Here is a 24806-nt window from a genome sequence, read left to right as displayed (position 1 = left end):
ACAGTAACCTAATTGTGTCCAGAGTGATACAGTATTCATTTTCTATTAATCGGTTTGTTTTGAGTCATTGCAAATAATGCTACACCTTAACCTAATGGACAGCAGCATTTTTTTTAACGTTTATTTTATCAGGGAGTCATACAGAGACCAAGGTCTCTTTTACAGATGAGCACTTAACTACATAAAATAGAGACATCAAAGTATAAATATAAATGCCAGCAGAAAGAAAAACACGATATTAAAAAACAAAACACATCGATCAGTAATAAGGTCCTCAATCAGCTTTCTGAATTGCTAGAGGCACCAGAACATCAAATGTAATATCTTTTTTTTTAAAGATTGTTCAACAAATAAGGTGCAAGACCAAAGGAATTTACAGAGTTGGCTATCCCTGAGACCGGATGGGGTAACTCGTATGTCTAAAGTTTAGTAAGGATGTTAGGTACCGTGGGACTGGTACAGGGATCTATTTAGGAAAACAGCAATGTATCAACAACCTACGTGAGTGACATCAGAGTCCAACCAACTTTCTGGTAGAAAATGCAGTGATGAGTACTACAATTACCGCTTTTATAAGTATTGTAAACATATTTATCGTGGCTATTAAAATGTCATGAATCATTATGAAAATGGATGACGCCCGAGTTTCCGATTAGTAATTCCAAATTGGATGATCGTTCAAAAAAAATGTCCCCGTCCGAGCTCATTTTCCCCCCACCGAGTTGTCATGAACGCACCATTATGGCATACATAAATGGCTCTGCTTTTGAGGAATTAAACGTTCCATTATGACACAAATTGATGTCATAGAAACAAACTTCATACGTAATTGCCCACGTTTATGATGATAAAATATTGATTAGTAACATTGACCCCATGTGTATCTTTGATATTCAACTATGAACGGAGTTCAACATGGTGTCGATAATGGTGTAATAATTCAGGTCTGACTAGCCATGGATGACTCATTGGTGCTGAAGAAACGGGGATATACACTGGGCATCAGTTTAGGCGAGGGGTCATACGCCAAAGTAAAATCCGCTTATTCCGAGCGTCTGAAGACCAATGTTGCTATCAAAATTATTAACAGAAGAAAGGCGCCGGCGGATTTTTTGGAGAAGTTCTTACCCCGGGAACTGGAGATCCTTGCATCCCTAAATCACCGAAACATTGTCAAGACCTTCGAGATATTCGAGACTTCAGAAGGGAAGGTGTATATGATTATGGAGCTTGGTGTGCAAGGGGACCTACTAGAGTTCATCAAATTCAGGGGTGCTTTGCCCGAGGATTTCACCAGAAAACTGTTCAAACAACTGTCACTTGCAATACAATTTGCACACGACCTAGATGTTGTTCACAGAGACCTGAAATGTGAAAACCTGCTATTGGACAAAGACTTCAACCTCAAAGTGTCGGACTTTGGATTTGCCAGGAGGATCAATTATGATGACGCTGGACAAATGATTCTCAGCAAAACATTCTGTGGCTCTGCAGCCTATGCAGCACCAGAGGTATTACAGGGGCTCCCATACAACGCCAAAGTGTATGACGTTTGGAGTATGGGGGTCGTTCTATTCATCATGCTCTGTGGGTCTATGCCCTATGATGACTCCAATATTAAGAAGATGCTGAAGATTCAGAAAGAGCATCGCGTTGACTTCCCACGCAGCAAAACTGTCCCTACGGAGTGCAAAGACCTGATGTATCGCATGCTTAACCCAGATGTGGCCCAGAGGATAGACATCGATGATATCCTTGAGCATGTATGGGTGCAGTCAAAATCCAAATCACATGATGGTAGTAAGAGACGAGAAGATGGGCCTTCATCTGAAGCTGCTTGCTCCAAAAAAGAAAAGAAGGGTGAAAGTAGCAAGCATCCTCATGGCAATGAGAACAAGAAAGGGGGAAAAGTGGAGGTTGAGGCCAAATTGGGCCCTAAACTTTCTGTGGAGGGCAAAGAGGCAGCTGAATCCTCTAAGCACACCAAGAAAGAATCATCCCCAGATGCAAGGAATGACATCCCTGCTGATTCATGTTGAAATGCTGGATTTATTCCACCAAATTAGTTACAAATAAATGAAGCATACATCTTTGTTAAGATTAACCATATAGACTGAGTTACATGTCTTCAGATGTTGAGTCTGCTATGATAAAAGGTGAGTGTCAACATTTCAGGTTTACAAACAAATAACTCGAAGGCATTTTTTTTTTTAGGTTGAAGACATATTATATTGCAGAAAGAGGCATACAAAATAGAGGCTTACATGAACATTATATTTACAAAAATCAATGAAGCCTCATCGTAACATTCACTAAAATTCTAATCATTTTAGTCTATGTACAATTATGGATCTCTCTAGAACCCACAGATTTCAGTAATCCAGTCTTGGAAGGTTTCTAACACAGTACATGCTATGCCTTTCTTTCCAACACCCTAAGAACAGTAATGACCTGAGCTTTGCAACTATCCTTGAATTCAGAGTTTGCATTTCAACTCTGCCATTTGTGMACAGACTATTCCAGTCATAAAAGTCAAGTCCATAAAATCCAGAGGGAGGGCATGGGGTGGGGTAGAGAGAAACACCCCATGGCCAGTAATTTGCTTGAGTTCACTTCCTCAAGATAACTGTTCTTTCTCAATTTTGCTTCACCACGGTCAGAAGAAGTCAGAGGCTTTCCTCCTCTTGGGGAGCTGCAGTAGGTCGTCTGTGATGGACGCTGGGTCCTGGGAGGCAGGGGTCCTGGCTTTGCTTGGTGTTGGAGTGCCTGAGGGAGTGGCTGGACCACCCAGGGGGGTTTTGGAGCCTGCTCCTCTGTGTGTGGGAGATGGGGTGTAGCTTGCCCTTAGAGCTTTATCTGTGTATTTGCTGGAGGTCCGGTTTACAAGCCTCTGAAGGGCAGGGGTCAATGCTGGGCTCAGGCCTTTTGGTGTGAGACTGCAAGACAGAAATTAGGTCCAAAATAATTAATACAATCATTTAAAAATGACTAAGAATTGTGTATAACCAGTGGTGGAAAAAGTACCCAACTGTCATACTTCAGTAAAAGTAAAAGATACAGTAATAGAAACTACTACTTGAGTAAAAGTCTAAAAGTATTTGGTTTAAAATATACTTAAGTATCAAAAGTACATGTAATTGCTAAAATATACTTAAGTATCAAAAGTAAAAGTATAAATTATTTCAAATTCCTTATATTAAGCAAACCAGCACAATTTTTATTTACGGATAGCCAGGGACACTCCCCAACACTCAGATCATTTACAAATGAAGCATGTGTTTAGTGAGTCCGCCAGATCAGATGCAATAGGGATGACCAGGGATTTTCCCTTTAAGAGTGTGAATTGGACAATTTTCCTGTCCTGCTAAGCATTCAGAATGTAGTAGTACTTTTGGGTGTCAGGGGAAATGTATGGAATAGAAAGTACATTATTTTCTTTAGGAATGTAGTGAAGTAAAAGTTGTCAAAAATATGAACAGTAAAGATACCCAAAAAGTATGTATAACAAGAGGTCATAGAAATGAGCTATGGAGGGGGGAATTAAAGAATTATTATTTTTTATTTAATTTAAACTTTTGCTAAATACAAATGACCAAAGCAATGCACTTATGTAAATCATCCATCAGTTTTTACCTTGCAAGATTTTCTGTGACCTTTCGCAATGCTTCTTTCTTCTTTGCCCGGTTTTTGGCTGCAGCCTCATTGGCCATTTTCAAACCCAACCGCTCTCTTCTTCCTGGTTCTGGAATCTGTGTGTGAAATTCTCTCAGGTTAATCAATTAGTTCAAACAAACCATTTTGGGGAGCAAAGCAGCAAAACAAAAATAAAGAACTGCCAGTCATCGGCTTGTACCTTGAACGATGGGCCAATATTCCGCTCTTGAAACGGTGAGTCAGACCCATCCAAGCGAAAGGGGGTGCTCTCTATCTCTCCCCAGGTCATCAGGGGGGACTCAGCCATACCTGATAGGACAATATCAGGTTAGAGGAGTTTGGTTTTTATGCAGTTGAGTGTTTTATGGAAGCCTCTAACATCACCAAATGCTGGAAAAACATCTATTACCCAAAATCTAAGTATTTCTGACAGTTATTTTCTAGTTGATAATATTGAAAATGATCTATACTTGAACATAACATAAATACTTACCTGGGGAAGGGCAGGGAGTTCCTTCAAACCCATATCCGTTAACATTAGGGGAATCCTGGGCATTAAGCTCTTTGCCATCTGGGCCTACTTTACCCTGTTTGAACTGGAGAAACACTAGCAATGTCAGATAAGTCATTCAGGATCAATCCACTTCATTTGATCTTTAGATACCCTGATCTTAACATTTCTCAACTTTAAATCCCTTCACTAAAAATAGAATAAAACCATTTACTTAAAACCAATAACTTGTCAGACAAGCACTTTACCTGTGCATTGAGGGCTGCAGCCTGCTGAAGCTGGCATTTGTTAAGGGCTTTGCTGAAGGGGTCTCCCACAAAACGAGTGTTCTTGTGAATCACCTCCCTCGGCTTCTTGAAGAGGGTGTCATCATCCTTGACACCTTATTAAAAAAGATAAACTCAAGTAATTCAACCTCAAACACAATTAATTCAATCATGTAAGTACTAGCTTATCCAACATACAGTGCATTCGGAAAGTATTCAGACCCCTTCACTTTTACACATTGTGTGACGTTACAGCCTCATTCTAAAGTGGATTAAACACACATCTTTCCTCATCAATCTACACACAATATCCCATAATGACAAAGCAAAAACAGGTATTTAGAATATTTGCAAATGTATAAAAAATACATAAGTATTCAGACCCGTTAATCAGTACTTTGTTGAAGCACCTTTTGGAATACATTGCATGGTGTTGGTAGGTGTGACTCCATGGCTTCATGCACCTCATACAGAACACATTAAAATCAAGCAAGATAACAGGAACATTTCTCATGCAGGGAAACATCAATCCTCACCCTCTGGATAGTACATAAGGGCATTCTTTGCTTTGTACTCCCAGGTCTCTAGTCCTGCCTTTACACACTCAAGGGCTTGCTTCTCGGATGACGGCAGGGCAAGGTTTTCTTCATGCCGCTAAAAACAACAGGCTGTTATATAATCTCTGTTAATTGACGGTAAAAAAATAACATTGCTTTCAAATCAAGACATAACACTCCATGAGCATTACATACTTACACATTTGAGTAGTGTGCAATTCACATCAACAAAACAAGAGTTCAAACTATCAAAGGAGCGATTACGCCAAGTGTACCTGTTTAAATTCAGCCTCCGCCTCATATAACCACGAATGCCTCAACTTCTCCTTGTCTTCTGCTAGATCCATGATCTGCTCAAAGGATGCATTATCCTCGCTTGTGTTCTTAGCCAGGAAACGATCAAGACATGGCAGCTCTTTCTCCTCCTCATCTCCTTCCTTATTCACTACAAAATACACAATATCAATAAACACAGGGATTAAGTATTATTGCTGTAATTAAGTTTGTCACAGATAGATGAAGGGGTTGAGTTGAAGGGTGGGATTAAAAACAACAAGATAACTAATGTAAAATATACTATGTCTGTAAAATATATATAGGTTCAGAACTTTTGTGAAACAGCACTGTTTAAAATATATGGCAACTGGATGGTCTTCAGAGATAGATGAGAGGGGTTGATGGTAGCTGAAGGATGGGATTAAAAAACAAACAAAAGGTAACTATTGTAAAATACATTGTGTCCGTAAAATGTATATAGTATATATAAACTGGTTGTGGAAGCCAAAGTGTTGTTGTCCATTAGTTTACTCCAATTAGGGGAGAGGTGGTAGGGTTAGGAGAAAATATATATCATTTTTAAATATGGGGGATTGGAAGTGATGCAGACAATTACATTGATGGAAGCTACAATCTGCAGTATTAAAGCTGATCCAGACCCTAAAAATGTGTGTGTGTATATATATACATATATAAAAGGACCAATAAAAAAGTTATTTACATAGTACTATATAATAAATCAACTTTACATAGTACCATGTCCCATGTTGCTCAGTTGGTAGAGAATGGCACTTGCAATGCCAGAGTTGTGGGTTTGATTCCCATGGGGGACCAATACGAAAAAGTATGCCCTCACTACTGTAAGTCGCTCCGGATAAGAGCATCTGCTAAATGACTAAAATGTATTATATAATAAAATCAACAATCCAGTGACCACTAGATCATTACAGCAGGAAGAGATACTTTCTACATAGTCTTGAGAGCTAATGTAATGGTTTTCATAGTTAAAGTTCAATGTCCTCAGACTGAATAGCGCTGTGAGTTGTGCCATTCTCAGTCACTATAGTGAACAAGAACTTACCACCGTCTGCTCCTTTCTTGGTTTTGCCCAGTACAGAAGAGGGCGATCCAGGACGACCCTCTGGCGTCTCAAAAGAAGCTGGAGTAACATCTAAACAATCAAGAGGGGGGGGATATTAGTATAACACCACTGCTGCATTCATAGACAACAAGTACATTATGTGAAAAAGAATATAGTGGACAGTTCACATATCTTACTCACATGGGGCATTGGAGAGTGGTGTGGACTTGGCTACAGATGACCCATATTTAATGGATATCTCCCTCATCTTCCCAAGATCCCCATTTTCCTCAGCTTCAAGGTAGTCCTTCTGCGCTTGTAACTTTGTCACATCTGGAAAAAAGTCCCTCTGGATGATCTTCTCTAAATTCTGTTGAAAGCCATATAAACAAGTTAGGAAGCCATTGGCAAATGTCAAAAGTATGTGGACACCTGCTCGTCAAACATCTCATTCCAAAATCATGGGCATTCAAATGGAGTTGGTCCCCCCCCCTTTGCTGCTGTAACAGCCTCCACTCTTCTGGGAAGGCTTTCCACTAGATGATGGAACATTGCTGCTGGGACTTCAAGAGCATTAGTGAAGTCGAGCACCGATGTTGGGCGATTAGGCCTGGCTGGCAGTCGGTGTTCCAATTCATTCGAAAGGTGTTCGATGGAGTTGAGGTCAGGGCTCTGTGCAGGCCAGTCAAGTTCTTCCACACCGATCTCAACAAATCATTTCAGTATGGACTTCACTTTGTGCAAGGGGGCATTGTCATGCTGAAACCGGAAAGGGCCTTCCCCAAACAGTTGCCACTAAGTAGGAAACACAGAATTGTCTAGAATGTCATTGTATGCTGTAGTGTTAAGATTTCCCTTCACTGGAACTAAGGGTCCTAGCCCGAACCATGAAAAACACCCCCAGACCATTCTTCCTCCTCCACCAAACTTTAAAGTTGGCATGCATTGGGGCAGGTAGTGTTCTCCTGGCATCCGCCAAACCCTGATTCATCCATTGGACAGCCAGATAGTAAAGCGTGATTCATCACTCCAGAGAACGATATTCCACTGTTTCAGAGTCCAACGGCGGCAAGTTATACACCACTCCAGCCGGCACTTGGCATTGCACATGGTAATCTTAGGCTTGTGTGCGGCTGCTCGGCCATGGAAACCCATTTCATATAGCTTCCAGCAAACAGTACTTGCAGATTTTGCTTCCAGGGGCAGTTTGGAACTCGGTAGTGAGTGTTACAACGGAGTACAGACAATTTGTACGCGCTACGCGCTTCTGCACTCGGCGGTCCCGTTCTGTGAGCTTGTGTGGCCTACCACTTCATGGCTCGGCCGTTGTTGCTTCACAATGACAACACCTACATTTGACAGGGGCAGCTCTAGCAGGGCAGAAATTTGATTAACTACCTTGTTGAAAAGGTTGCATCTTATGATGGTGCCACGTTGAAAGTCACTGAGCTCTTCAGTAAGGCCATTCTACTGCCAATGTTTCCCTACGGAGATTGCATGGCTGTGTGTTCGGTTTTATATACCTGTCAGTAACGGGTGTGGCTGAAATTGCCGAATCCACTCATTTGAAGGGGTGTCTACATACTTGTGTATAACATCACTAGTATGTGTTTTTAATCACCTTTACCTGTATTGACCTGTATTCACCTGTATTCATATTTGCACTAACACTATAGGCTTACTGCATTATAAGCCAACTGCAGGTAACGTTAGGATGCACTGGCTAACGTTAGCTACCTTCTGTAATATAACTCAGCTGTCTGTTCCACAACGGTAAATTAGGTTAACGTTACCTCTATGTAGTTCTCTTCATCGAGCACCTTTCGATTTGTTTTCTTTGTTTCCTCGGGTGGCTGTCGAAGAGCAACTGTTGTTACAGGATTAGCTGGGACAAGGGTTCCAGACATCAGCGCCTTTCCAAATCCTTCCATTGTTGGTGGCTACTAGAAGCTAGAGAAATGCTCTGGGGGCCTTGGCTTCTGTTTGTTAGCAAACGTCAGCTAGCTAAATTAGACCAAACCTCGCTGGAAAAACACGGATTATAAAACAAATCCCGTTATAAACTCTAAAGAGCACCTGAAAATAGACGTCTGTGAATACCTTACTTTAATTCGCGTAGTCAAACTATCAAGAGTTCTTAGCTAATGTTTTGCTAATCAAGGAACCTCATGCGAACAACGTACACAACTCGACTGCGTGACTACATCCGAAATTCTTCTTCTTCGATGAGTTTTAAGGCTGGTTGGCATCCAATAAATATTGCATTACCGCCACCTACTTGACTGGAGTTGGTGGCGGCATATAAATAAATGCCATAAATAAATAACACACTCCACTATTTAAATCTATTTAGTCCTACTTCAGGCCAACAGCCTGAAAGGATGGGACACCACCACTTAGCACCCTGTAACTCTTCTAACATCAAATCTTGCACAGCCAAATACCTCTCTGCAGCCTCCACCACAACCTCTATTTTCTGCGACTTATGTACCATCCTTGCAGTACAGTTGATAACCATTGTTTAAATGCCAAGTCCAATCTTACTGAAACATACAGTACCAGTCAAAGGTTTGGACACACCTACTCATTCAAGGGTTTTTCTTTATTTTTACTATTTTCTACATTGTAGGATAATAGTGAAGACACCAAAACTATGAAATAATGTAGTGACCCAAAAAGTGGTAAACAAATCAAAATATATTTTATATAATGTGCTACCCTTTGCCTTGATGACAGCTTTGCACACTCTTGGCATTCTCTCAACCAGCTTCACCTGGAATGCTTTTCCAACAGTCTTGAAGGAGTTCCTACATATGCTGAGCACTTGTTTGCTGCTTTTCCTTCACTCTGCGGTCCAACTCATCCCAAACCATCTCAAATGGGTTGAGGTCGGGTGATTGTGGAGGCCAGGATATCTGATGCAGCACTCCATCACTCTCCTTCTTGGTTAAATAGCCCTTACACAGCCTGGAGGTGTGTTGGGTCACTGTCCTGTTGAAAAACAAATGATAGTCCCACTAAGCGCAAACCAGATGGGATGGCGTATCGCTGCAGAATGCTGTGGTAGCCATCCTGGTTAAGAGTGCCTTGAATTCTAAATAAATCACTGACAGTGTCACCAGCAAGCATCCCCACACCATCACACCTCCTCTTCCATGCTTCATGGTGGGAACCACACATGCGGAGATCATCCGTTCACCTACTTTGCGTCTCACAAAGACACGGCGGTTGGAACCAAAAATCTCAAATTTGGACTCATCAGACCAAAGGACAGATTTCCACCGGTCTATGTCCATTGCTCGTGTTTCTTGGCCCAATCAAGTCTCTTCTTCTTATTGGTGTCTTTTAGCAGTGGTTTCTTTGCAGCAATTCGACAATGAAGKCCTGATTCACGCAGTCTCCTCTGAATAGTTGATGTTGAGATGTGTCTGTTACTTGAACTCTGTGAAGCAATTATTTGGCCTGCATTTTCTTAGGCTGGTAACTGTAATGAACTTATCCTTGTCACGATCGTCATTCGGTGAAAGAGAGGACCAAGGCGCAGCGTGATATAGATACATCTTCTTTTATTTGAGAAGATGAAAATGAACACGAACACTAATACACACTAAACAAAAACAACAAACGACCGTGAATGCTACAAACGAAAGTGCATACACAAGCTTCTAACGTCAAACATAGACAATTACCCACAAATCCCCAACACAAAACAAGCCACCTATATATGATTCTCAATCAGGGAAAACGATAGACAGCTGCCTCTGATTGAGAACCATATTAGGCTGAAAATAGAAACAGACAAACTAGACACACAACATAGAATTCCCACCCAGCTCACGTCCTGACCAACACTAAACAAGCAAAACACACAAGAACTATGGTCAGGACGTGACAGTACCCCCCTCCTGAGGTGCGGACTCCGGACGCACCCCTAAAACTCCAGGGGAGGGTCTGGGTGGGCATCTGTCCGCGGTGGCGGCTCCGGCGCAGGACGAGGACACCACTCCACCATTGTCTTTGTCCCCCTCCTTAGCGTCCTTTGAGTGGCGACCCTCGCCCCCGACCCTGGTCTTAGGACTGCTTCACAAAGGTCCCCCTTAAATAGAGGAGATAGCTCAGGACAGAGAGGTAGCTCAGGACAGAGAGGTAGCTCAGGACAGAGGGGTAGCTCAGGACAGAGGGGCAACTCCGGACTGAAGGGCAGCTCCGGAACAGAGAGGCAGCTCTGGACTGAATGGTCGCTCCGGACTAGTGGCAGCTCATGACTGGGGCAGCTCATGACTGGAGGGCAGCTCATGACTGGAGGGCAGCTCATGAACTGAGGGCAGCTCATGACTGAAGGGCAGCTCATGACTGGAGGGCAGCTCATGACTGGAGGGCAGCTCAGGCTGCTCCTGTCTGGCGGAAGGCTCTGGCTGCTCCTGTCTGGCGGAAGGCTCTGGCTGCTCCTGTCTGGCGGAAGGCTCTGGCTGCTCCTGTCTGGGGCGAAGGCTCTGGCTGCTCCTGTCTGGCGGAAGCTCTGGCTGCTCCTGTCGGCGGACGGCTCTAGCGGCTCCTGTCTGGCGACGGCTCTAGCGGCTCCTGTCTGGCGGACCGGCTCTAGCGGCTCCTGTCTGGCGGACGGCTCTAGCGGCTCCTGACTGACGGACGGCTCTGAAGGCTCAGGACAGACGGGCGGCTTTGAAGGCTCAGGACAGACGGGCGGCTTTGAAGCTCAGGACAGACGGGCGGCTTTGAAGGCTCAGTACAGACGGGCAGCGCAGGCGGCGCTTGGCAGACGGACAGCTCAGACGGCGTTGGCAGACGGGCAGTTCAGGCGCCGCTGGGCAGGCGGCAGACTCTGGTCGGCTGAGGCGCACTGTAGGCCTGGTGCGTGGTGCCGGGAACTGGAGGTACCGGGCTAAGGACACGCACCTTAAGGCTAGTGCGGGGAGCAGCAACAGGACGCACAGGACTCTGGAGACGCACAGGAGGCTTGGTGCGTGGTGCCGGAACTGGTGGTACCGGGCTGGAGACACGCACCATAGGGCTAGTGCGTGGAGGAGGAACAGGGCTCTGGAGAGCACAGGAAGCCTGGTGCGTGGTGTAGGCACTGGTGGTACTGGGCTGGGGCGGGGAGGTGGCGCCGGATATACCGGACCGTGCAGGCGTACTGGCTCCCTTGAGCACCGAGCCTGCCCAACCTTACCTGGTTGTATGCTCCCCGTAGCCCGACCAGTGCGGGGAGGTGGAATAACCCACACTGGGCTGTGTTGGCGAACCGGGGACACCATGCGTAAGGCTGGTGCCATGTATGCCGGCCCGAGGAGACGCACTGGAGACCAGACGCGTTGAGCCGGGTTCATGGCACCTGGCTCAATGCCCAATCTAGCCCTGCCAGTGCGGGGAGGTGGAATAACCCGCACCGGGCTATGCACACGTACAGGAGACACCGTGCGCTCTATCGCATAACACGGTGTCTGCCCGTACTCTCGCTCTCCACGGTAAGATCGGGAAAGTTGGCGCAGGTCTCCTACCTGACTTCGCCACACTACCCTTTAGCCCCCACCCAAGACATTTTTGGGCTTGACTTACAGGCTTCCTACCGCGTCGTCGTGCTGCCCTCATTCGCCGGTATCCCTCCTCACACTGCGCCAGAGAATCCCAGGCGGGCTCCGGCACTCTCCTTGGGTCGATCGCCCACCTGTCGATCTCCTCCCAGGTTGTATAGCCCAGATCTTCTCCTGCTTCCGTGCTAGCTCCTCAAAACGCGCCGCCTCTCTGCTTTCGCTGCCTCCAACTCAGCTTTGGGGCGGCGTTATTCTCCTGGTTGTGCCCAGGGTTCTCCGCTGTCCAGATTTCCTCCCAATTCCTATAATCCTGCGTTTGCTGCTGCTGCCTTGAATCACGCTGCTTGGTCCTGGTATGGTGGGTGATTCTGTCACGATCGTCGTTCGGTGAAAGAGAGGACCAAGGCGCAGCGTGATATAGATACATCTTCTTTTATTTGAGAAGATAAAAATGAACACGAACACTAATACAACCTAAACAAAAACAACAAACGACCGTGAATGCTACAAACGAAAGTGCATACACAAGCTTCTAACATCAAACATAGACAATTACCCACAAATCCCAACACAAAACAAGCCACCTATATATGATTCTCAATCAGGGACAACGATAGACAGCTGCCTCTGATTGAGAACCATATTAAGCTGAAAATAGAAACAGACAAACTAGACACACAACATAGAATTCCCACCCAGCTCACGTCCTGACCAACACTAAACAAGCAAAACACACAAGAACTATGGTCAGGACGTGACAATCCTCTGCAGCAGAGTTAACTCTGGATCTTCCTTTCCTCCTCATGCGAGCCAGTTTCATCATAGCGCTTAATGGTTTTTGCGACTGCAACTTGAAGAAACTTTCAAAGTTCTTGAAATTTCCGCATTGACTGACCTTCATGTCTTAAAATAATGATCGATTGTCATTTTTCTTTGCTTATTTGAGCTGTTCTTGCCATAATATGCACTTGGTCTTTTACCAAATAGGGCTATCTTCTGTATACCACCCCTACCTTGTCACAACACAACTGATTGGCTCAAATGCATTAAGAAGGAAAGAAATTCCACAAATTAAGTTTTAACAAGGCACACCTGTTAATTGAAATGCATTCCAGGTGACTACCTCATGAAGCTGGTTGAGAGAATGCCAAGCGTGTGCATAGCTGTCATCAAGGCAAAGTGTGGCTACTTTGAAGAATCTCAAATATAAAATATGATTCCATTTCTTATTTCAGTAGGTGTAGGTGTAGGTGTGTCCAAACCTTTGACTGGTACTGTATATATAAATATATTTTAATTACCCTATCAATTAACTCTATACTCATTAAAACCCATCACCTTATTCCACTACTTTAATAACCCCATCTGATCCTACCCCAGGCCAACAGCCTGAGAGGACAGGACACTACCACACGCTGTAACTTTTCTGAAGTCAAAACTCGTACCCCCAAGTACTTCTCTGTAGCTACCACTACAACATCTAATTTCCGGGATTTACGTTCCATTTCTGCGGTACAGTTGATAACCATTGCTATGAACTCTAAGAAGCCAACCTTACTGAAGCATATTTCACTCATTGGCCTATCCTTCTGTGCTGGCACAGATCTACTATTCACAGGATCCCTCACCCTTGACCCATCCTCCTCTACTTTCTTCACTGCCTCAGCATATGACACCTTCTGCACTACTCTGACTCTAGCCACCTCAACCTGCCTCTCTCGCACCGGACACTTCCGATCCCCAGCAACATGGGAACCCCTACAGTTGACACACAAACTTTATCCACCGAAACTACACAATCCTCTATCCCATGCCCTCCTGCACACTTCCCACGTCTTAGAATCTCCCTCCTACACACAGCTGCTACATGACCATAAGCATTGCAACTAAAGATTCTTACTGAAAATTCAAAAGGACTGACGGTGACTCCTCTGTTTCACCATACTCACCACTGGGTCTGCGTCGCACCAAACGGCAGGCGTCACAAACACCGGGAATCTTCAACTTCAATTGCTCCATCCACACTTAACACTACCCCAGAAACCACTCCTTTCAATGGTGCCCTGTTCCTAAGAGCAAAGCAGGAAACAGATCTTGACCCAAGTTGCGTGACATGGAGCGCCCGCTCCCTCTGGTCAGAAGAAACACAAACACATATCACAAGCCAGCTACAGGTTATCTTCACTGATTCAACTGCACCCAACTCCTTTCCCACCATGTCTTGTTTTGCACAAAATAATAAAATTAAGTCCGACAGGATCTTTCTAAACGTAGCTCTTTATTAGCTAGCTATAACTGGCATGTTCATGTGTCTCCGGCCATGATCAACTGAAAATGACTACAATCGTATCAGAGCGCAGTATGATATGACGGTAGAATGCAACCAATTACAATTCAGTATGTTGATACATGAATATTACATACCCCTTCTATAAAAAAGAAAAATGTTCGACATATGTTCTCTGTAGTTTGAACTCAAGGTAAGTAACCATTTAAACTGCATACTGCACCAATTGCATCAGCATAACAGACTCTGAAACAATGATTCAACATACTATTACTTTTAGAACAAAGATTTCTCAGCAACTCAGGTTTTCACTGTATCAATGACATCTCAACATTTCAAACAAATACAATACCAAAGCATTTCAAGTTAATTTGTCAACAACAAGTTTACAGTCTGGAACTCTTGTATGGCAGCGATCCGCCTATACCCTTTGACATTTCACAGGTATAGGACAGCTCTAGGCTTGACCTCTCTTCCTGACCTTGTGTGATATGATGCTGAGCAAGCTTCTATGTCAGTCAACTGTTCTTGTGGTGTTGCAGGTAAGTATGGTGTATGTTGTGCTGTGTGCGTGTTTAGTCCATCACGTTCTCTTTCAGGGAAACAGTTAATCTCGTCAGTGTGTTGTTCTTTTGTGTTCAGTAGGTGATGACGATTACGGTGGTACACCGCTCCTTCTGCGGTGCAGACGTGATATGAATGTTCAGTGTCAGCTGTCTGGATGACGACTGCTGGCTTCTAGTGGCCATGCTCCAGGATTCTAACTGACTCTCCGTTGTTCAGTGGTGGCAGTGGTCTAGCTGACCTGACTTAGTATCGCTTCTGGTGTTGTTGTCTCTGTGCACGGTTTGCATGCATTTCCTTGTAGCTGACGACCTCAGGTTGGAGCTGCTGGTTGGTGCTGGGAAGGATTGAGCGAAGTCTGCAGCTCATCAACAGCTGGGCTGGTGATTTGAAGTTGTCAACTGGAGTGTTGCGGTATTCAAGGAGACTGAGGTAGGGGTCTGTCATGTCTGCTTTTGCTTTGTCCATGAGTGATTTAGCAATCTGCACAGAGTTTTCAGCAAGGCCATTACTTTGAAGGTAATGTGGGCTTGTGGTGACGTGTTTGAACTCCCATGCTTTTTTGAAGGATTCAAACTCCTTTGATTTGTAACAGGGACCATTGTCAGATATTAAAGTGTCTACAATGCCACGCCTGGCAAAGGCTGCTTTCAGCTTGTGGTTCACAGCTGCAGGTGTGGTGCTGTGAAGCTTGTCGAGTTCGAAGTATCTGCTGTAGTATTCCACTGTTACGATGTAGTCCTCGTTGTTCCAGGTGAACACATCGGTTGCCACGTCCTGCCAGGGTCAGTCTGGGATACAGTGAGGTAACATTGGCTCTTTGGTGTTTGAGGGGAGTCATTCAAGACAGGTGGGGCATTTACCATCAATGTCCTCTATTTGTTTGCACATTCCGGGCCAAAACAAAATGTCCCGTGCTCTCTGTTTGCTCTTTCCCATGCCCACGTGTCCAGCATGGATCTTTGTCAAAATCTCTTCCTGAGACTGGTAGGAATTATGATTTTCTCTCCTTTGAAAATTATTCTGTTGATCTGCGATAGTTCATCACGATGGTTCCAGAACTCTGAAATGCTCAGAGGGCATTTTTTCCTCTCCTCAGGCCATCCATCCTGTATGACTTTCCTCAGCTGTGCGAGTTGTGAGTCCTTTTCTGTTTCTGCTTGGATCTCCTTCAGTTTTGTGTCACTAACGTAAGTTGCTGTACACAGTGTGCACCTGCATGTCCATGTCTTCACTGAGGCTGCTGTCAGTATAGGTAAGAGACTTCCTGGAGAGCGTGTCTGCTACTAGGATGTCTTTGCCTGGCACGGTGAGTGATTGTGAAGTCGTATTTTTGTAGTTGAAGGATCATTCTCTGTGGCCTTGGCGGGGCTGGGCTAGCGTTTTCCTTATGACTGACTCAAGGGGCTTGTGGTTGGATTCCACAATGACTTGTCGTCCATAGACGTCCTGATGGAAACGCTTAGATCCTAACAGAATGGCGTACAGCTCCTTTTCGATTTGAGAGTAGTTCATTTCACTACTCTCAAAGAGATTTGGAAGCGTAGCCGATGTGCTTTCCTTCTTGCAGTAGCACTGCACCTAGTCCATACTTCACCACATCCACTTGGAGTCTGAGCTCTTTGTTGGGGTCATAGTAGGCAAGGATTGGTCTTGGTTCTCTTGTAATCAAGTCTTTCACTTTCTGGAAAGCAATGTCGTGTTGCTTGTCCCGGAGGAACTCACTGGACTGCTTTAGCAGCTGACGCAGGGGTGCATTAGCATTGGAGAGGCTGGGTGCAAACTTTGCTAAGAATTTGACCATGCCAAGCACTGTGTCCAGCTCTGCGCGGTTCTTTGGTGGCCCCATTTCCTTTTTGGATGAGATCTTCTGTGGGTCTGGCTTGATTCCATTCGCTGTGAGAAGATGTCCGAAGTAGCTGACCTCTGTAGCGCCGACTAAGTGTCCATGTGTTGTAAATGTCTCTCCCTTTTTCACCGATCCACAGGAGCAGGTAGCTTCACTTCTCCTCTTCTCCTCTTTCCTTCAGAGGACCAATGAACATTAGCTCCACATGCTGTTTGAACTTACGCCATGCAGTGGGTAAGTTTGTAGACCGCCAGTCCATTCGAGGTGAAGGAACTCCAGCAAAATCCATATTTTCATCCTTTTACTCTGACACCATGTCTTGTTTTGCACGCTTTGTACAAAATAATACAATGCAGTACGACAGGATCTTTCTAAACGTAGCTCTTTATTAGCTAGCTATAACTGGCACATTCATGTGTTGCCGGCTATGATCAACTGAAAATGACCTTAAGACCTGGGTGGTATTAACCAATCATAGCGCAGTATGATACAACCGTAGAAAACAAACAATTACAATACAGTATGTCGACATATATGAAAGTTACACCACCCACCCTGAATCCAAAAATGTCACTTCTACTGGACCTAACATTTCTTTATCATAACCATGTTTATCAATACAAGCTACTTGCAACACCTTCTGCCCCCTCCATTTCACCTCCAGATCTAGAACTGGCGTCCAGCTCACTCTGTTTGAACTTGACACCAATCTTCCTTAACATACCTTCTCCCTTCTTTTTGCTAGCTTCAACAGATTCAAACCCATCCTCTGTCCCCCTTAGTCTTTTCAACCTCCTCTCTGTTTCCCTCCAATCCTCTTCCCTACTCCTGAAAATGTATAACTCTTCCAAGCCAAAATCTACTTTTAGCCTCCTCGAGAGACATGCAAAGCCCTGTACTCCCTCTACTTCAAACTCGAGCCTCCTTTCTACTCTCATTATCCAGCGACAATTTCTCTGTCACCGGAAATGTCTGTCAGTGACGCTTTTAGAATTATTCTAGCATTCATCATTGCATTGGATAAAATATCCAAAAATGTCTAGAAAATGTCTACAAGTGCATAATACGGTACACCATTTTCTAGTCTTCCAGGTCTTGCACACCAAATGCTGTTCTTTTTTGTCGCCTCCACTTCGCTCTTCGGTTTTTAAACCATACCTATCGAAATAAAAGTCAATTAGGCTACATTGACAAAACGTTTTGAAACTTAATGAAACAAAAATATTTATAAACAGACAAAAAAAACACACAAGGAGCCTACCTCTACTCGCTCTTCGCGTAAATGAGTGCGTTGTGCCAGTTTTTCCCTCGCGTTAACATCTGGATACTGGTTCTGAAGGAACAGCTCCTCCAGAGCCTCCAGCTGGTCCTCAGTGAATATGGTGCGGTGTCGCCGTGTTCGCCTCTGGACCTGACTGAAGGACTGCTCCTCTCTGTTAGTGTTTCCTCCTGGCCTGCATGGCTCTGGAAACATTCGTCTGGACCATGCATACTGCCAAGCTGAATTAAAATAACTTTACATGTAAGTGTTTGGCACACTGATTTCAGGTCAACGCATAAACGTCTATACACCTACCTGGCTAATGGTAAAAACAACTGATCTGCTAGACATAATCATCAAACAAACATGAGAGAGAAAAATTAAGAGTGATCATAGTTTCAAAATTGTCATAGGTTTAGGTCTTACTTTCAGGAGGATAGTCAGCCTGGAACACCTCTCCACAGTGGGAGCAGTACCAGCAGCATGAGCAGGTGTGCTGTGGAGGTTCTATGTGGCTCCCAGCAGGAATACTCTCTGATCTTACTCCATCCTCACCTGGTACAGTGTTGTGGGTCGCACCAGACTGCCTGCTCTCCTCATTGTTAATTGGAAATCTGTTCAGTATATTGTCAATGGTGAATGGAAACTTCTGTCTCTCCATCCTACTTGACCCCTCCATGACAAGATTTCTGCCCAAAGAATTCACTTAAAATTCAACCTAGTGTTTAAAGTGCCAGCCAAGGCAGTCAGTTAATGCTTTTGGGTGAAGCATATACCTTACAGTGTGGCTCATTCTCCACTGTGCTCAACCACAGACACACTCATTCTGATTTTATAACAAAAATTTAGGAAGAAAAAAAAGAGAGCAAAAAAACATAATCCCCCTATGGACTAGATAAATACAAAATGGTTTAATCTTAATTCCCAGCTAATCTGGGCAGTTTTGTGAGGGGGTTAGGGAGGATGGGACTTCAGCTAATCTGGCCCCATTGCTTTACTTTCTGAAAAAGAAATCAGATTTCTCTGTATTAAATTAGGGGTAGAGAGCTTCTAAGATCCTTATTGTTGTGGTTTTAGAGAAAAATAGATTGCTTGGTATTAGAAACCTGGTCTTAAAGATTAACCCTTTGGTGTAACCAAGGACCTATTGGGGATTAGCCCCTGAATTTGAACACTTGCAGTCCTCGTTGATTTGTGCTCAGAGTTTATTCCTAGACACGAGGCTACACATCTGGTTTTCAATCAATCTGAATCATACAGTTCCAATACAAACGTCTACATGTTTACAATCTTTATTTATCCACTAAATAGAGACAATGGAATTTGGTGATTTTTTTGCTGTCACAGTACCAATCCTCACCACACAACACACACGGCAGGCTGGGAGCAGCAAAGGGTCAGCTGTAGAGCAGCGTGTGTTCAGCATGTTTGAACATTACAGCCATTCACAAAGGGAGCATATTCAGAGGTGAAATATCATTCAGAATGTACAGGTATGGATAGCCAAGGCTTCTGACAATCTCTCTCTGTTAGTATTCACAGCATGAGAACTAGACCTTATCTATGAAGTGCAGTCATTCAGCCTGACTTTTCTGACAATGTGCACGGCTGAGGTAAAGCTATTACAGGTTGTATTTATTCTCCAACAAATCCTTTGATTTCATATAAGGCAACACAACACCTTTTTATCAAAGAATTAATGGATTTTCAAAATCTGTCCTAAGCTCCTCAGATAAGGGTTTTTTGAAAACAGATAACAATAAACATCACCTCATCCCTTTCACTGGGGTTTAATGGCCAGCAGATTGTTGATGTATAGTTTTTAGAGCTGTTGAGATAGCTATCTCTGGTCTTTGTGATTTTTCAATGAAAGACATTGTATCACATCCACATAGGTTTAATGGTGTTAAATTCATTACTGGGGATTAGTATGATAGAAGCGCCTTATATTGTTGTTGTCAAAGGCAATTGGTTTGTAAAAACTTCGAATCCTCTTGTGGAAAATATAAAATAAACATAAAACAACACATCCTTGCCCAACGGCAAAACCTAATGGTGTAAGATCTAGCCGGAAGATTGATTTGACCAATATTATTTACTAGACTGCAAGAGGATCAAATATGTTAAGCATAACTTCTGAACTAAATAGCTGAGAAATGACATATGGATGTAAATGAAATAATACTCTGTGTTTGCAGTTACCAGCAGCCAGTTATTAGGTGGATTATGGTTATTTATAAACTCTGAATGTGGTGCCAAATGATTGAAATTGTCACATATTTTCTAGTGAATGTGGAATGGTTTGCATACGGTTCAGTAAGCCTAGCCTGTAATAAAACTGTGTGAGGCAGATTACGAAATTGCTGCAATGCCACCTAACTTTCTAAACTGACAAACTTTCATGTTGTCCGTTGTGTATCTCGTTAGGATGCCTTCTTTTCAGTGGGGCCCAATACAATGGAGAGCTGCAGGTGACAAGTCAGTGGCCAGAGGTGCCTGAACTGGCTCAAAGCAACCAGAGGTCTTAATTCAACAGTTCACCTTGGCATTGAAGAGGGTAAAACTTTTTCAGTGTTTTTAGATGTTTCTTTTTCAAAACATTTGAATATCTGTTTTTTTATTATTATAGATCAGTAGTCCAACAGGTTTTTATTTAGTACGATGCCCACAAATACAAGCTGAGATACAAATACATGATATCAAGCCATTTGCAGTTTCAACTGTAAACAATACAATCTTTGAATAGATGGAATGTAAAGGGAAGGTGTGATCTGCAGAGATGATGCCTGCTTCTCTCTACACTGCTTAATGTCAACATTTTGTGTCCCTTGCTTTTTGGGGATACTTTGCTTTTTTCTTAGGAGGACCTTGGGATCACAATTATTACCGCAACCCAGAAGACTCAGAGAGCCTATGGTGCTTTGTTATTGCCAACAGGAAACTATACAAAGACAAACTTCTGCCAGCGACCTCTGCCAATGTATTTTTGATTATCTACACTCAGATTCTGGGGCCTGGTGTGAAGAGCGCTCTCTAATGATAACTTGAGTGTTTTCAACCCTATTATTTGAGGTCAATCAGTTAAGTCAACAACTTGGTCTCATGTGTTTTGGTAGGAAAGCTTTTCACGTACCACCACAATTTTGAATCTCACAAAACAAAGTGACGGCCTTGACTTATTCACAACACACGTGCATGTTTTTAGAAATAAAGCTAATAATTCCCCTCAGTGGGACAGCATTATCAGTGGCATACCAACGTTTCACAGTGCAGTTTTATAGCCATTATCATGCTATTCTACACATTTTACAATGAGGCTGAGATATGTATATTTTTTTTAAGGTAATTTCATGCTATTCTGCATACATTGCCATAAGGCAGAGAAAAAGTTGTAGTTTTATAGCTTATCTCATGCTATTCTACACATTTTGCAATGAGAATGAGATCAAATGTTGCAGTTTTACAGCTTTTGCCATGGCGTGTTCATATGCTATCTGGGGAGGGGCCCCCCAGATCCCGTGCCCCTCCCCCCACACACACACTTGGGGGGGGGGGGGGGGGGTGATACCTCAGTGAGTATTTTATATTGTTACACAATGTGTTCAATTGAAAGGCATTTTCAACATGAAAAGTTAATTTAATAACTCACTGCCTTTAATACAGACAAGACGTATCAATTATTTTTCTTGTGGATGTTATCTGATAGACCAGCAGCTGTCCCACACTTCCCTGTGTCATGTGATGCTCAACCTAAGCAGTGGCAAAGTGTAGATGTTAACCCAGATGTGGGGATCAGTCAGCGGGTCCACACTGGGCCCAAGAAGAAGAAGGACTTGGGAGTGCTGGGTAAATACTTGCAATATTTCCACAATGAGCTGAATGTACAAATATACACTTTCTGCATCAAATATTAGAATATATCATAGTCTTGTTGGGGTGCTTGAGGATCGGAGTTGGCAGTGCGTTCCATTATCATCAGCTGCTAAATAGGTTCACATGGCTGATATCCTGAGAATGAGTGACAATCAAATTAAACTAATTGGAGTGCTTACAACTGGACAATTTTTTTTTGAGAATACAACACAGAAATACAGACAAATTACTGTCAATGCCAGAGGTGGCCAGCCTCGCTTCACTGATCCCTGATTTACTTGGTAAGAGGACTTTTATTCCAGCCCAGCAATTACACATTTGATTATCAACTAATTAGGTTTTATGAATATAATCAGGTGTGTCAGTACTGGGCTGGAATAGAAGCCTGCACATGCAGCAGGGTTGGCCTGCTCCAGATGTAATTGGTTTATACATTGTGTGTGACTTTTAATTGTATTTTTGTTTACAACATTTGCAAACATATAACCCCATGGTATACAAGGATATACCCTTATTATCTTGGGACATTCACAGGAACCTCTTCATTTCACAGCTCTCTGTATCTGAGGACAGAAAACATCACAAAGAAACAGGCTTCATTATGCTCAAATTAGACAGTACTGAATATTATGTTGCAATATCTCTCTGTTCTCATAGTTTTTCTAACTAGGGACTGGAACTGCAGAATATTTTCATATTGTTCTCCCACAAAGGTATCTGCCCTGTCCAGAGTAGTCTACTCTCTCCCTTATCTGTCAGCCAGAGTTGCTAATCATTTCACCCTTTTCCATGTCTGGTAGTTAGCTAACAACAAATGCATTTCGAGTTTGTGTTTTTAATTTACAATGATAAATACATCAAGATAGCTAACAAGCTAATATGAAGTTAGCTGGTTATATTTAATTCAATTAGCTAGCTATACAGTATGTAAAGTTAGCTAGCTAGCTAGCTAACATTACAATATCAACTCATTTAAAAAAACAAATATATATATATATATATATATGTCTAAGTGAAAATATCTTTCACTGTGATATTTGTAAGTGTATCTCCAAATTCCAGGTTATGTCTTAGCAACCATCCTTATGGCCATCATTGTACTGCTGGGATTAGACATAACAGCCGGCTACTTCTACAAGAAGTAATTTGGGGGATTCATTCCTTGTACATCCCACATGCATAGCAATGGAGAGAAACAAGGAAGGACATTTATAGAAACAAGCAAGGAATCAGAGATACAAATGACTGCGACTTTCAACCGGCATAGAGGGTGTCTCACTGCACATTATTAGGGTATTAGATGTCGCTGCACGAATCTGGAGATCTATATTTAGGCATCCAATCTAATTAACCGTCTGCTTGTCTATTTATGATTTTAGTTCATCACAGCATTTTATATAACAGGGGTTACTCATTTCTTATACAAGGATTCAATTGTTATCATTCTAATTAGTTAGGAGTGTGATTGGCAGTGGACAACAGTTTGGAAACAAATGAAGCAAAGTGAGATGATCTATTATTTTTTATTTCACCTTTATTTAACCAGGTAGGTTAGTTGAGAACAAGTTCTCATTTACAACTGCGACCTGGCCAAGATAAAGCAAAGCAGTTCGACACATACAACAACACAGAGTTACACATGGAATAAACAAACATACAGTCAATAATACAATAGAAAAAGTCTATATACAGTATGTGCAAATGAGGTAGGATAAGGGAGGTAAGGCAATAAATAGGCCATGGTGGCGAAGTAATTACAATATAGCAATTAAACACTGGAATGGTAGATGTGCAGAATATATATATATATAATCAGTCATATATATACATATGAATGTGCAAGTAGAGATACTGGGGAGCAAAGGAGCAAGATAAATAAATAAATACAGTTGAGGTAGTTGGATGGGCTATTTACAGATGGGCTGTAGGTGCAGTGATATGTGAGCTGCTCTGACAGCTGGTGCTTAAAGCTATTTTTTATTTTAATTTTTTATTTCACCTTTATTTAACCAGGTAGGCTAGTTGAGAACAAGTTCTCATTTGCAACTGCGACCTGGTCAAGATAAAGCATAGCAGTGTGAACAGACAACAACACAGAGTTACACATGGAGTAAACAATAAACAAGTCAATAACATAGTAGGGGAAAAAAAGAGAATCTATATACAATGTGTGCAAAAGGCATGATGAGGTAGGCAGTAAATAGGCCATAGGAGCGAATAATTACAATTTAGCAGATTAACACTGGGGTGATAAATCATCAGATGATCATGTGCAAGTAGAGATACTGGTGTGCAAAAGAGCAGAAAAGTAAATAAATAAAAACAGTATGGGGRTGAGGTAGGTAAATTGGGTGGACTATATACCTATGCAGCAGTTATGTGAATGGATATTAAACAGGGACCTGTCTTGGGTCTTTATACCCACGGGCCAGAAGCTCAGGAGGCAGCAGGAACAAAAGGCAAGTGAGCGGGGGCTGCAGTGGATCAACTTGCCTCTCTCTGCCTTCTGCAACCTGACATATGAAATGGTGGATGAGAATACGGTGGCAGTCTGTGTCCAACAGACACCTGCTGAAGAGGACAGAGTGCGGGAGGAAGGGCAGGGGAACGGGAAGGTGGAAAGAGTGGGTGGGGAAAGGGAGGTGGAGGGTGGGGACCCACTAATGAACCAGGCAGGTACCCCTGAGGTGTGAGAGGAGCTGGGTGGATAGATGTATTGTGGAATGATGCCATTTCTCTCTATTTTTCAAATGCTGTTTTTGAACACAGCATGTAAAAACTGAAATGCCATGTGTGAACAGTCAATTAATGGGAATGGTACAGAGGTTTTGGACTGCTTGGACTGACTACACACAATGAAGACTTTTGGAGTTGTATGAGCAACGGAAGATGTATCTACACAAGCGTGTAATTATGGGTCTCCAGTGGTAAAGGCTAGTACTGTATGTTGAAATAAATGCTAGTAGAGGCCTACAGTATTTATACTAAACAAAAATATCAACACAACATGCAACAATTTCAATTTTTTTACTGAGTTACAGCTCATATAAGGAAATCAGTCAATTAAAATAAATGAAT

The 24806-nt window shown here is 43.0% G+C and overlaps 3 protein-coding genes across 3 annotated transcripts; 1 reads left to right on the top strand and 2 right to left on the bottom strand.

Moving 5' to 3' along the window:
- Positions 1-950: 950 nt before the first annotated feature.
- Positions 951-2039, top strand: LOC111962837 (testis-specific serine/threonine-protein kinase 1-like). The gene has a single exon (XM_023986170.2). The coding sequence runs from the start codon at positions 957-959 to the stop codon at positions 2037-2039; it is 1083 nt and encodes a 360-aa protein (XP_023841938.1). The 5' UTR covers positions 951-956.
- Positions 2030-8562, bottom strand: LOC111961466 (splicing factor ESS-2 homolog). The gene is made up of 10 exons (XM_023983763.2): positions 8139-8562; positions 6547-6715; positions 6346-6435; positions 5264-5433; positions 4968-5085; positions 4414-4547; positions 4148-4250; positions 3854-3963; positions 3634-3749; positions 2030-2936 (listed from the first exon to the last, which is right to left on the bottom strand). Exons 1-10 carry the CDS (start codon positions 8274-8276, stop codon positions 2657-2659), a joined length of 1428 nt encoding a protein of 475 aa, XP_023839531.1. The 5' UTR covers positions 8277-8562; the 3' UTR covers positions 2030-2656.
- An 8473-nt stretch (positions 8563-17035) lies between these two features.
- On the bottom strand, positions 17036-18636 carry LOC139027615 (homeobox protein goosecoid-2-like). The gene is made up of 3 exons (XM_070443258.1): positions 18282-18636; positions 17856-18094; positions 17036-17752 (listed from the first exon to the last, which is right to left on the bottom strand). Exons 1-3 carry the CDS (start codon positions 18532-18534, stop codon positions 17675-17677), a joined length of 570 nt encoding a protein of 189 aa, XP_070299359.1. The 5' UTR covers positions 18535-18636; the 3' UTR covers positions 17036-17674.
- Positions 18637-24806: the final 6170 nt, after the last annotated feature.

The sequence above is a fragment of the Salvelinus sp. IW2-2015 genome, linkage group LG4q.1:29 (assembly GCF_002910315.2).
Source record: "Salvelinus sp. IW2-2015 linkage group LG4q.1:29, ASM291031v2, whole genome shotgun sequence".
In the NCBI taxonomy this organism is placed as follows: domain Eukaryota; kingdom Metazoa; phylum Chordata; class Actinopteri; order Salmoniformes; family Salmonidae; genus Salvelinus; species Salvelinus sp. IW2-2015.
The sequence above is the reverse complement of the archived record's forward strand: the minus strand, read 5'-3'. Positions and strand labels throughout refer to the sequence as shown.

Excerpts from the sequence above, each read along its gene's own strand:
- LOC111962837 (XM_023986170.2), top strand. The coding sequence starts at position 957 with ATGGATGACTCATTGGTGCTGAAGAAACGGGGATATACACTGGGCATC.
- LOC111961466 (XM_023983763.2), bottom strand. The coding sequence starts at position 8,276 with ATGGAAGGATTTGGAAAGGCGCTGATGTCTGGAACCCTTGTCCCAGCT. Across the intron at positions 4,548-4,967 it reads CCTTATGTACTATCCAGAGG|GTGTCAAGGATGATGACACC; the intron begins GTGAGGATTGAT and ends TTTTTTAATAAG. Across the intron at positions 4,251-4,413 it reads CTGCAGCCCTCAATGCACAG|TTCAAACAGGGTAAAGTAGG; the intron begins GTAAAGTGCTTG and ends GTGTTTCTCCAG.
- LOC139027615 (XM_070443258.1), bottom strand. The coding sequence starts at position 18,534 with ATGGAGGGGTCAAGTAGGATGGAGAGACAGAAGTTTCCATTCACCATT. Across the intron at positions 18,095-18,281 it reads GGCTGACTATCCTCCTGAAA|CTTGGCAGTATGCATGGTCC; the intron begins GTAAGACCTAAA and ends ATTTTAATTCAG. Across the intron at positions 17,753-17,855 it reads TACGCGAAGAGCGAGTAGAG|GTATGGTTTAAAAACCGAAG; the intron begins GTAGGCTCCTTG and ends TTATTTCGATAG.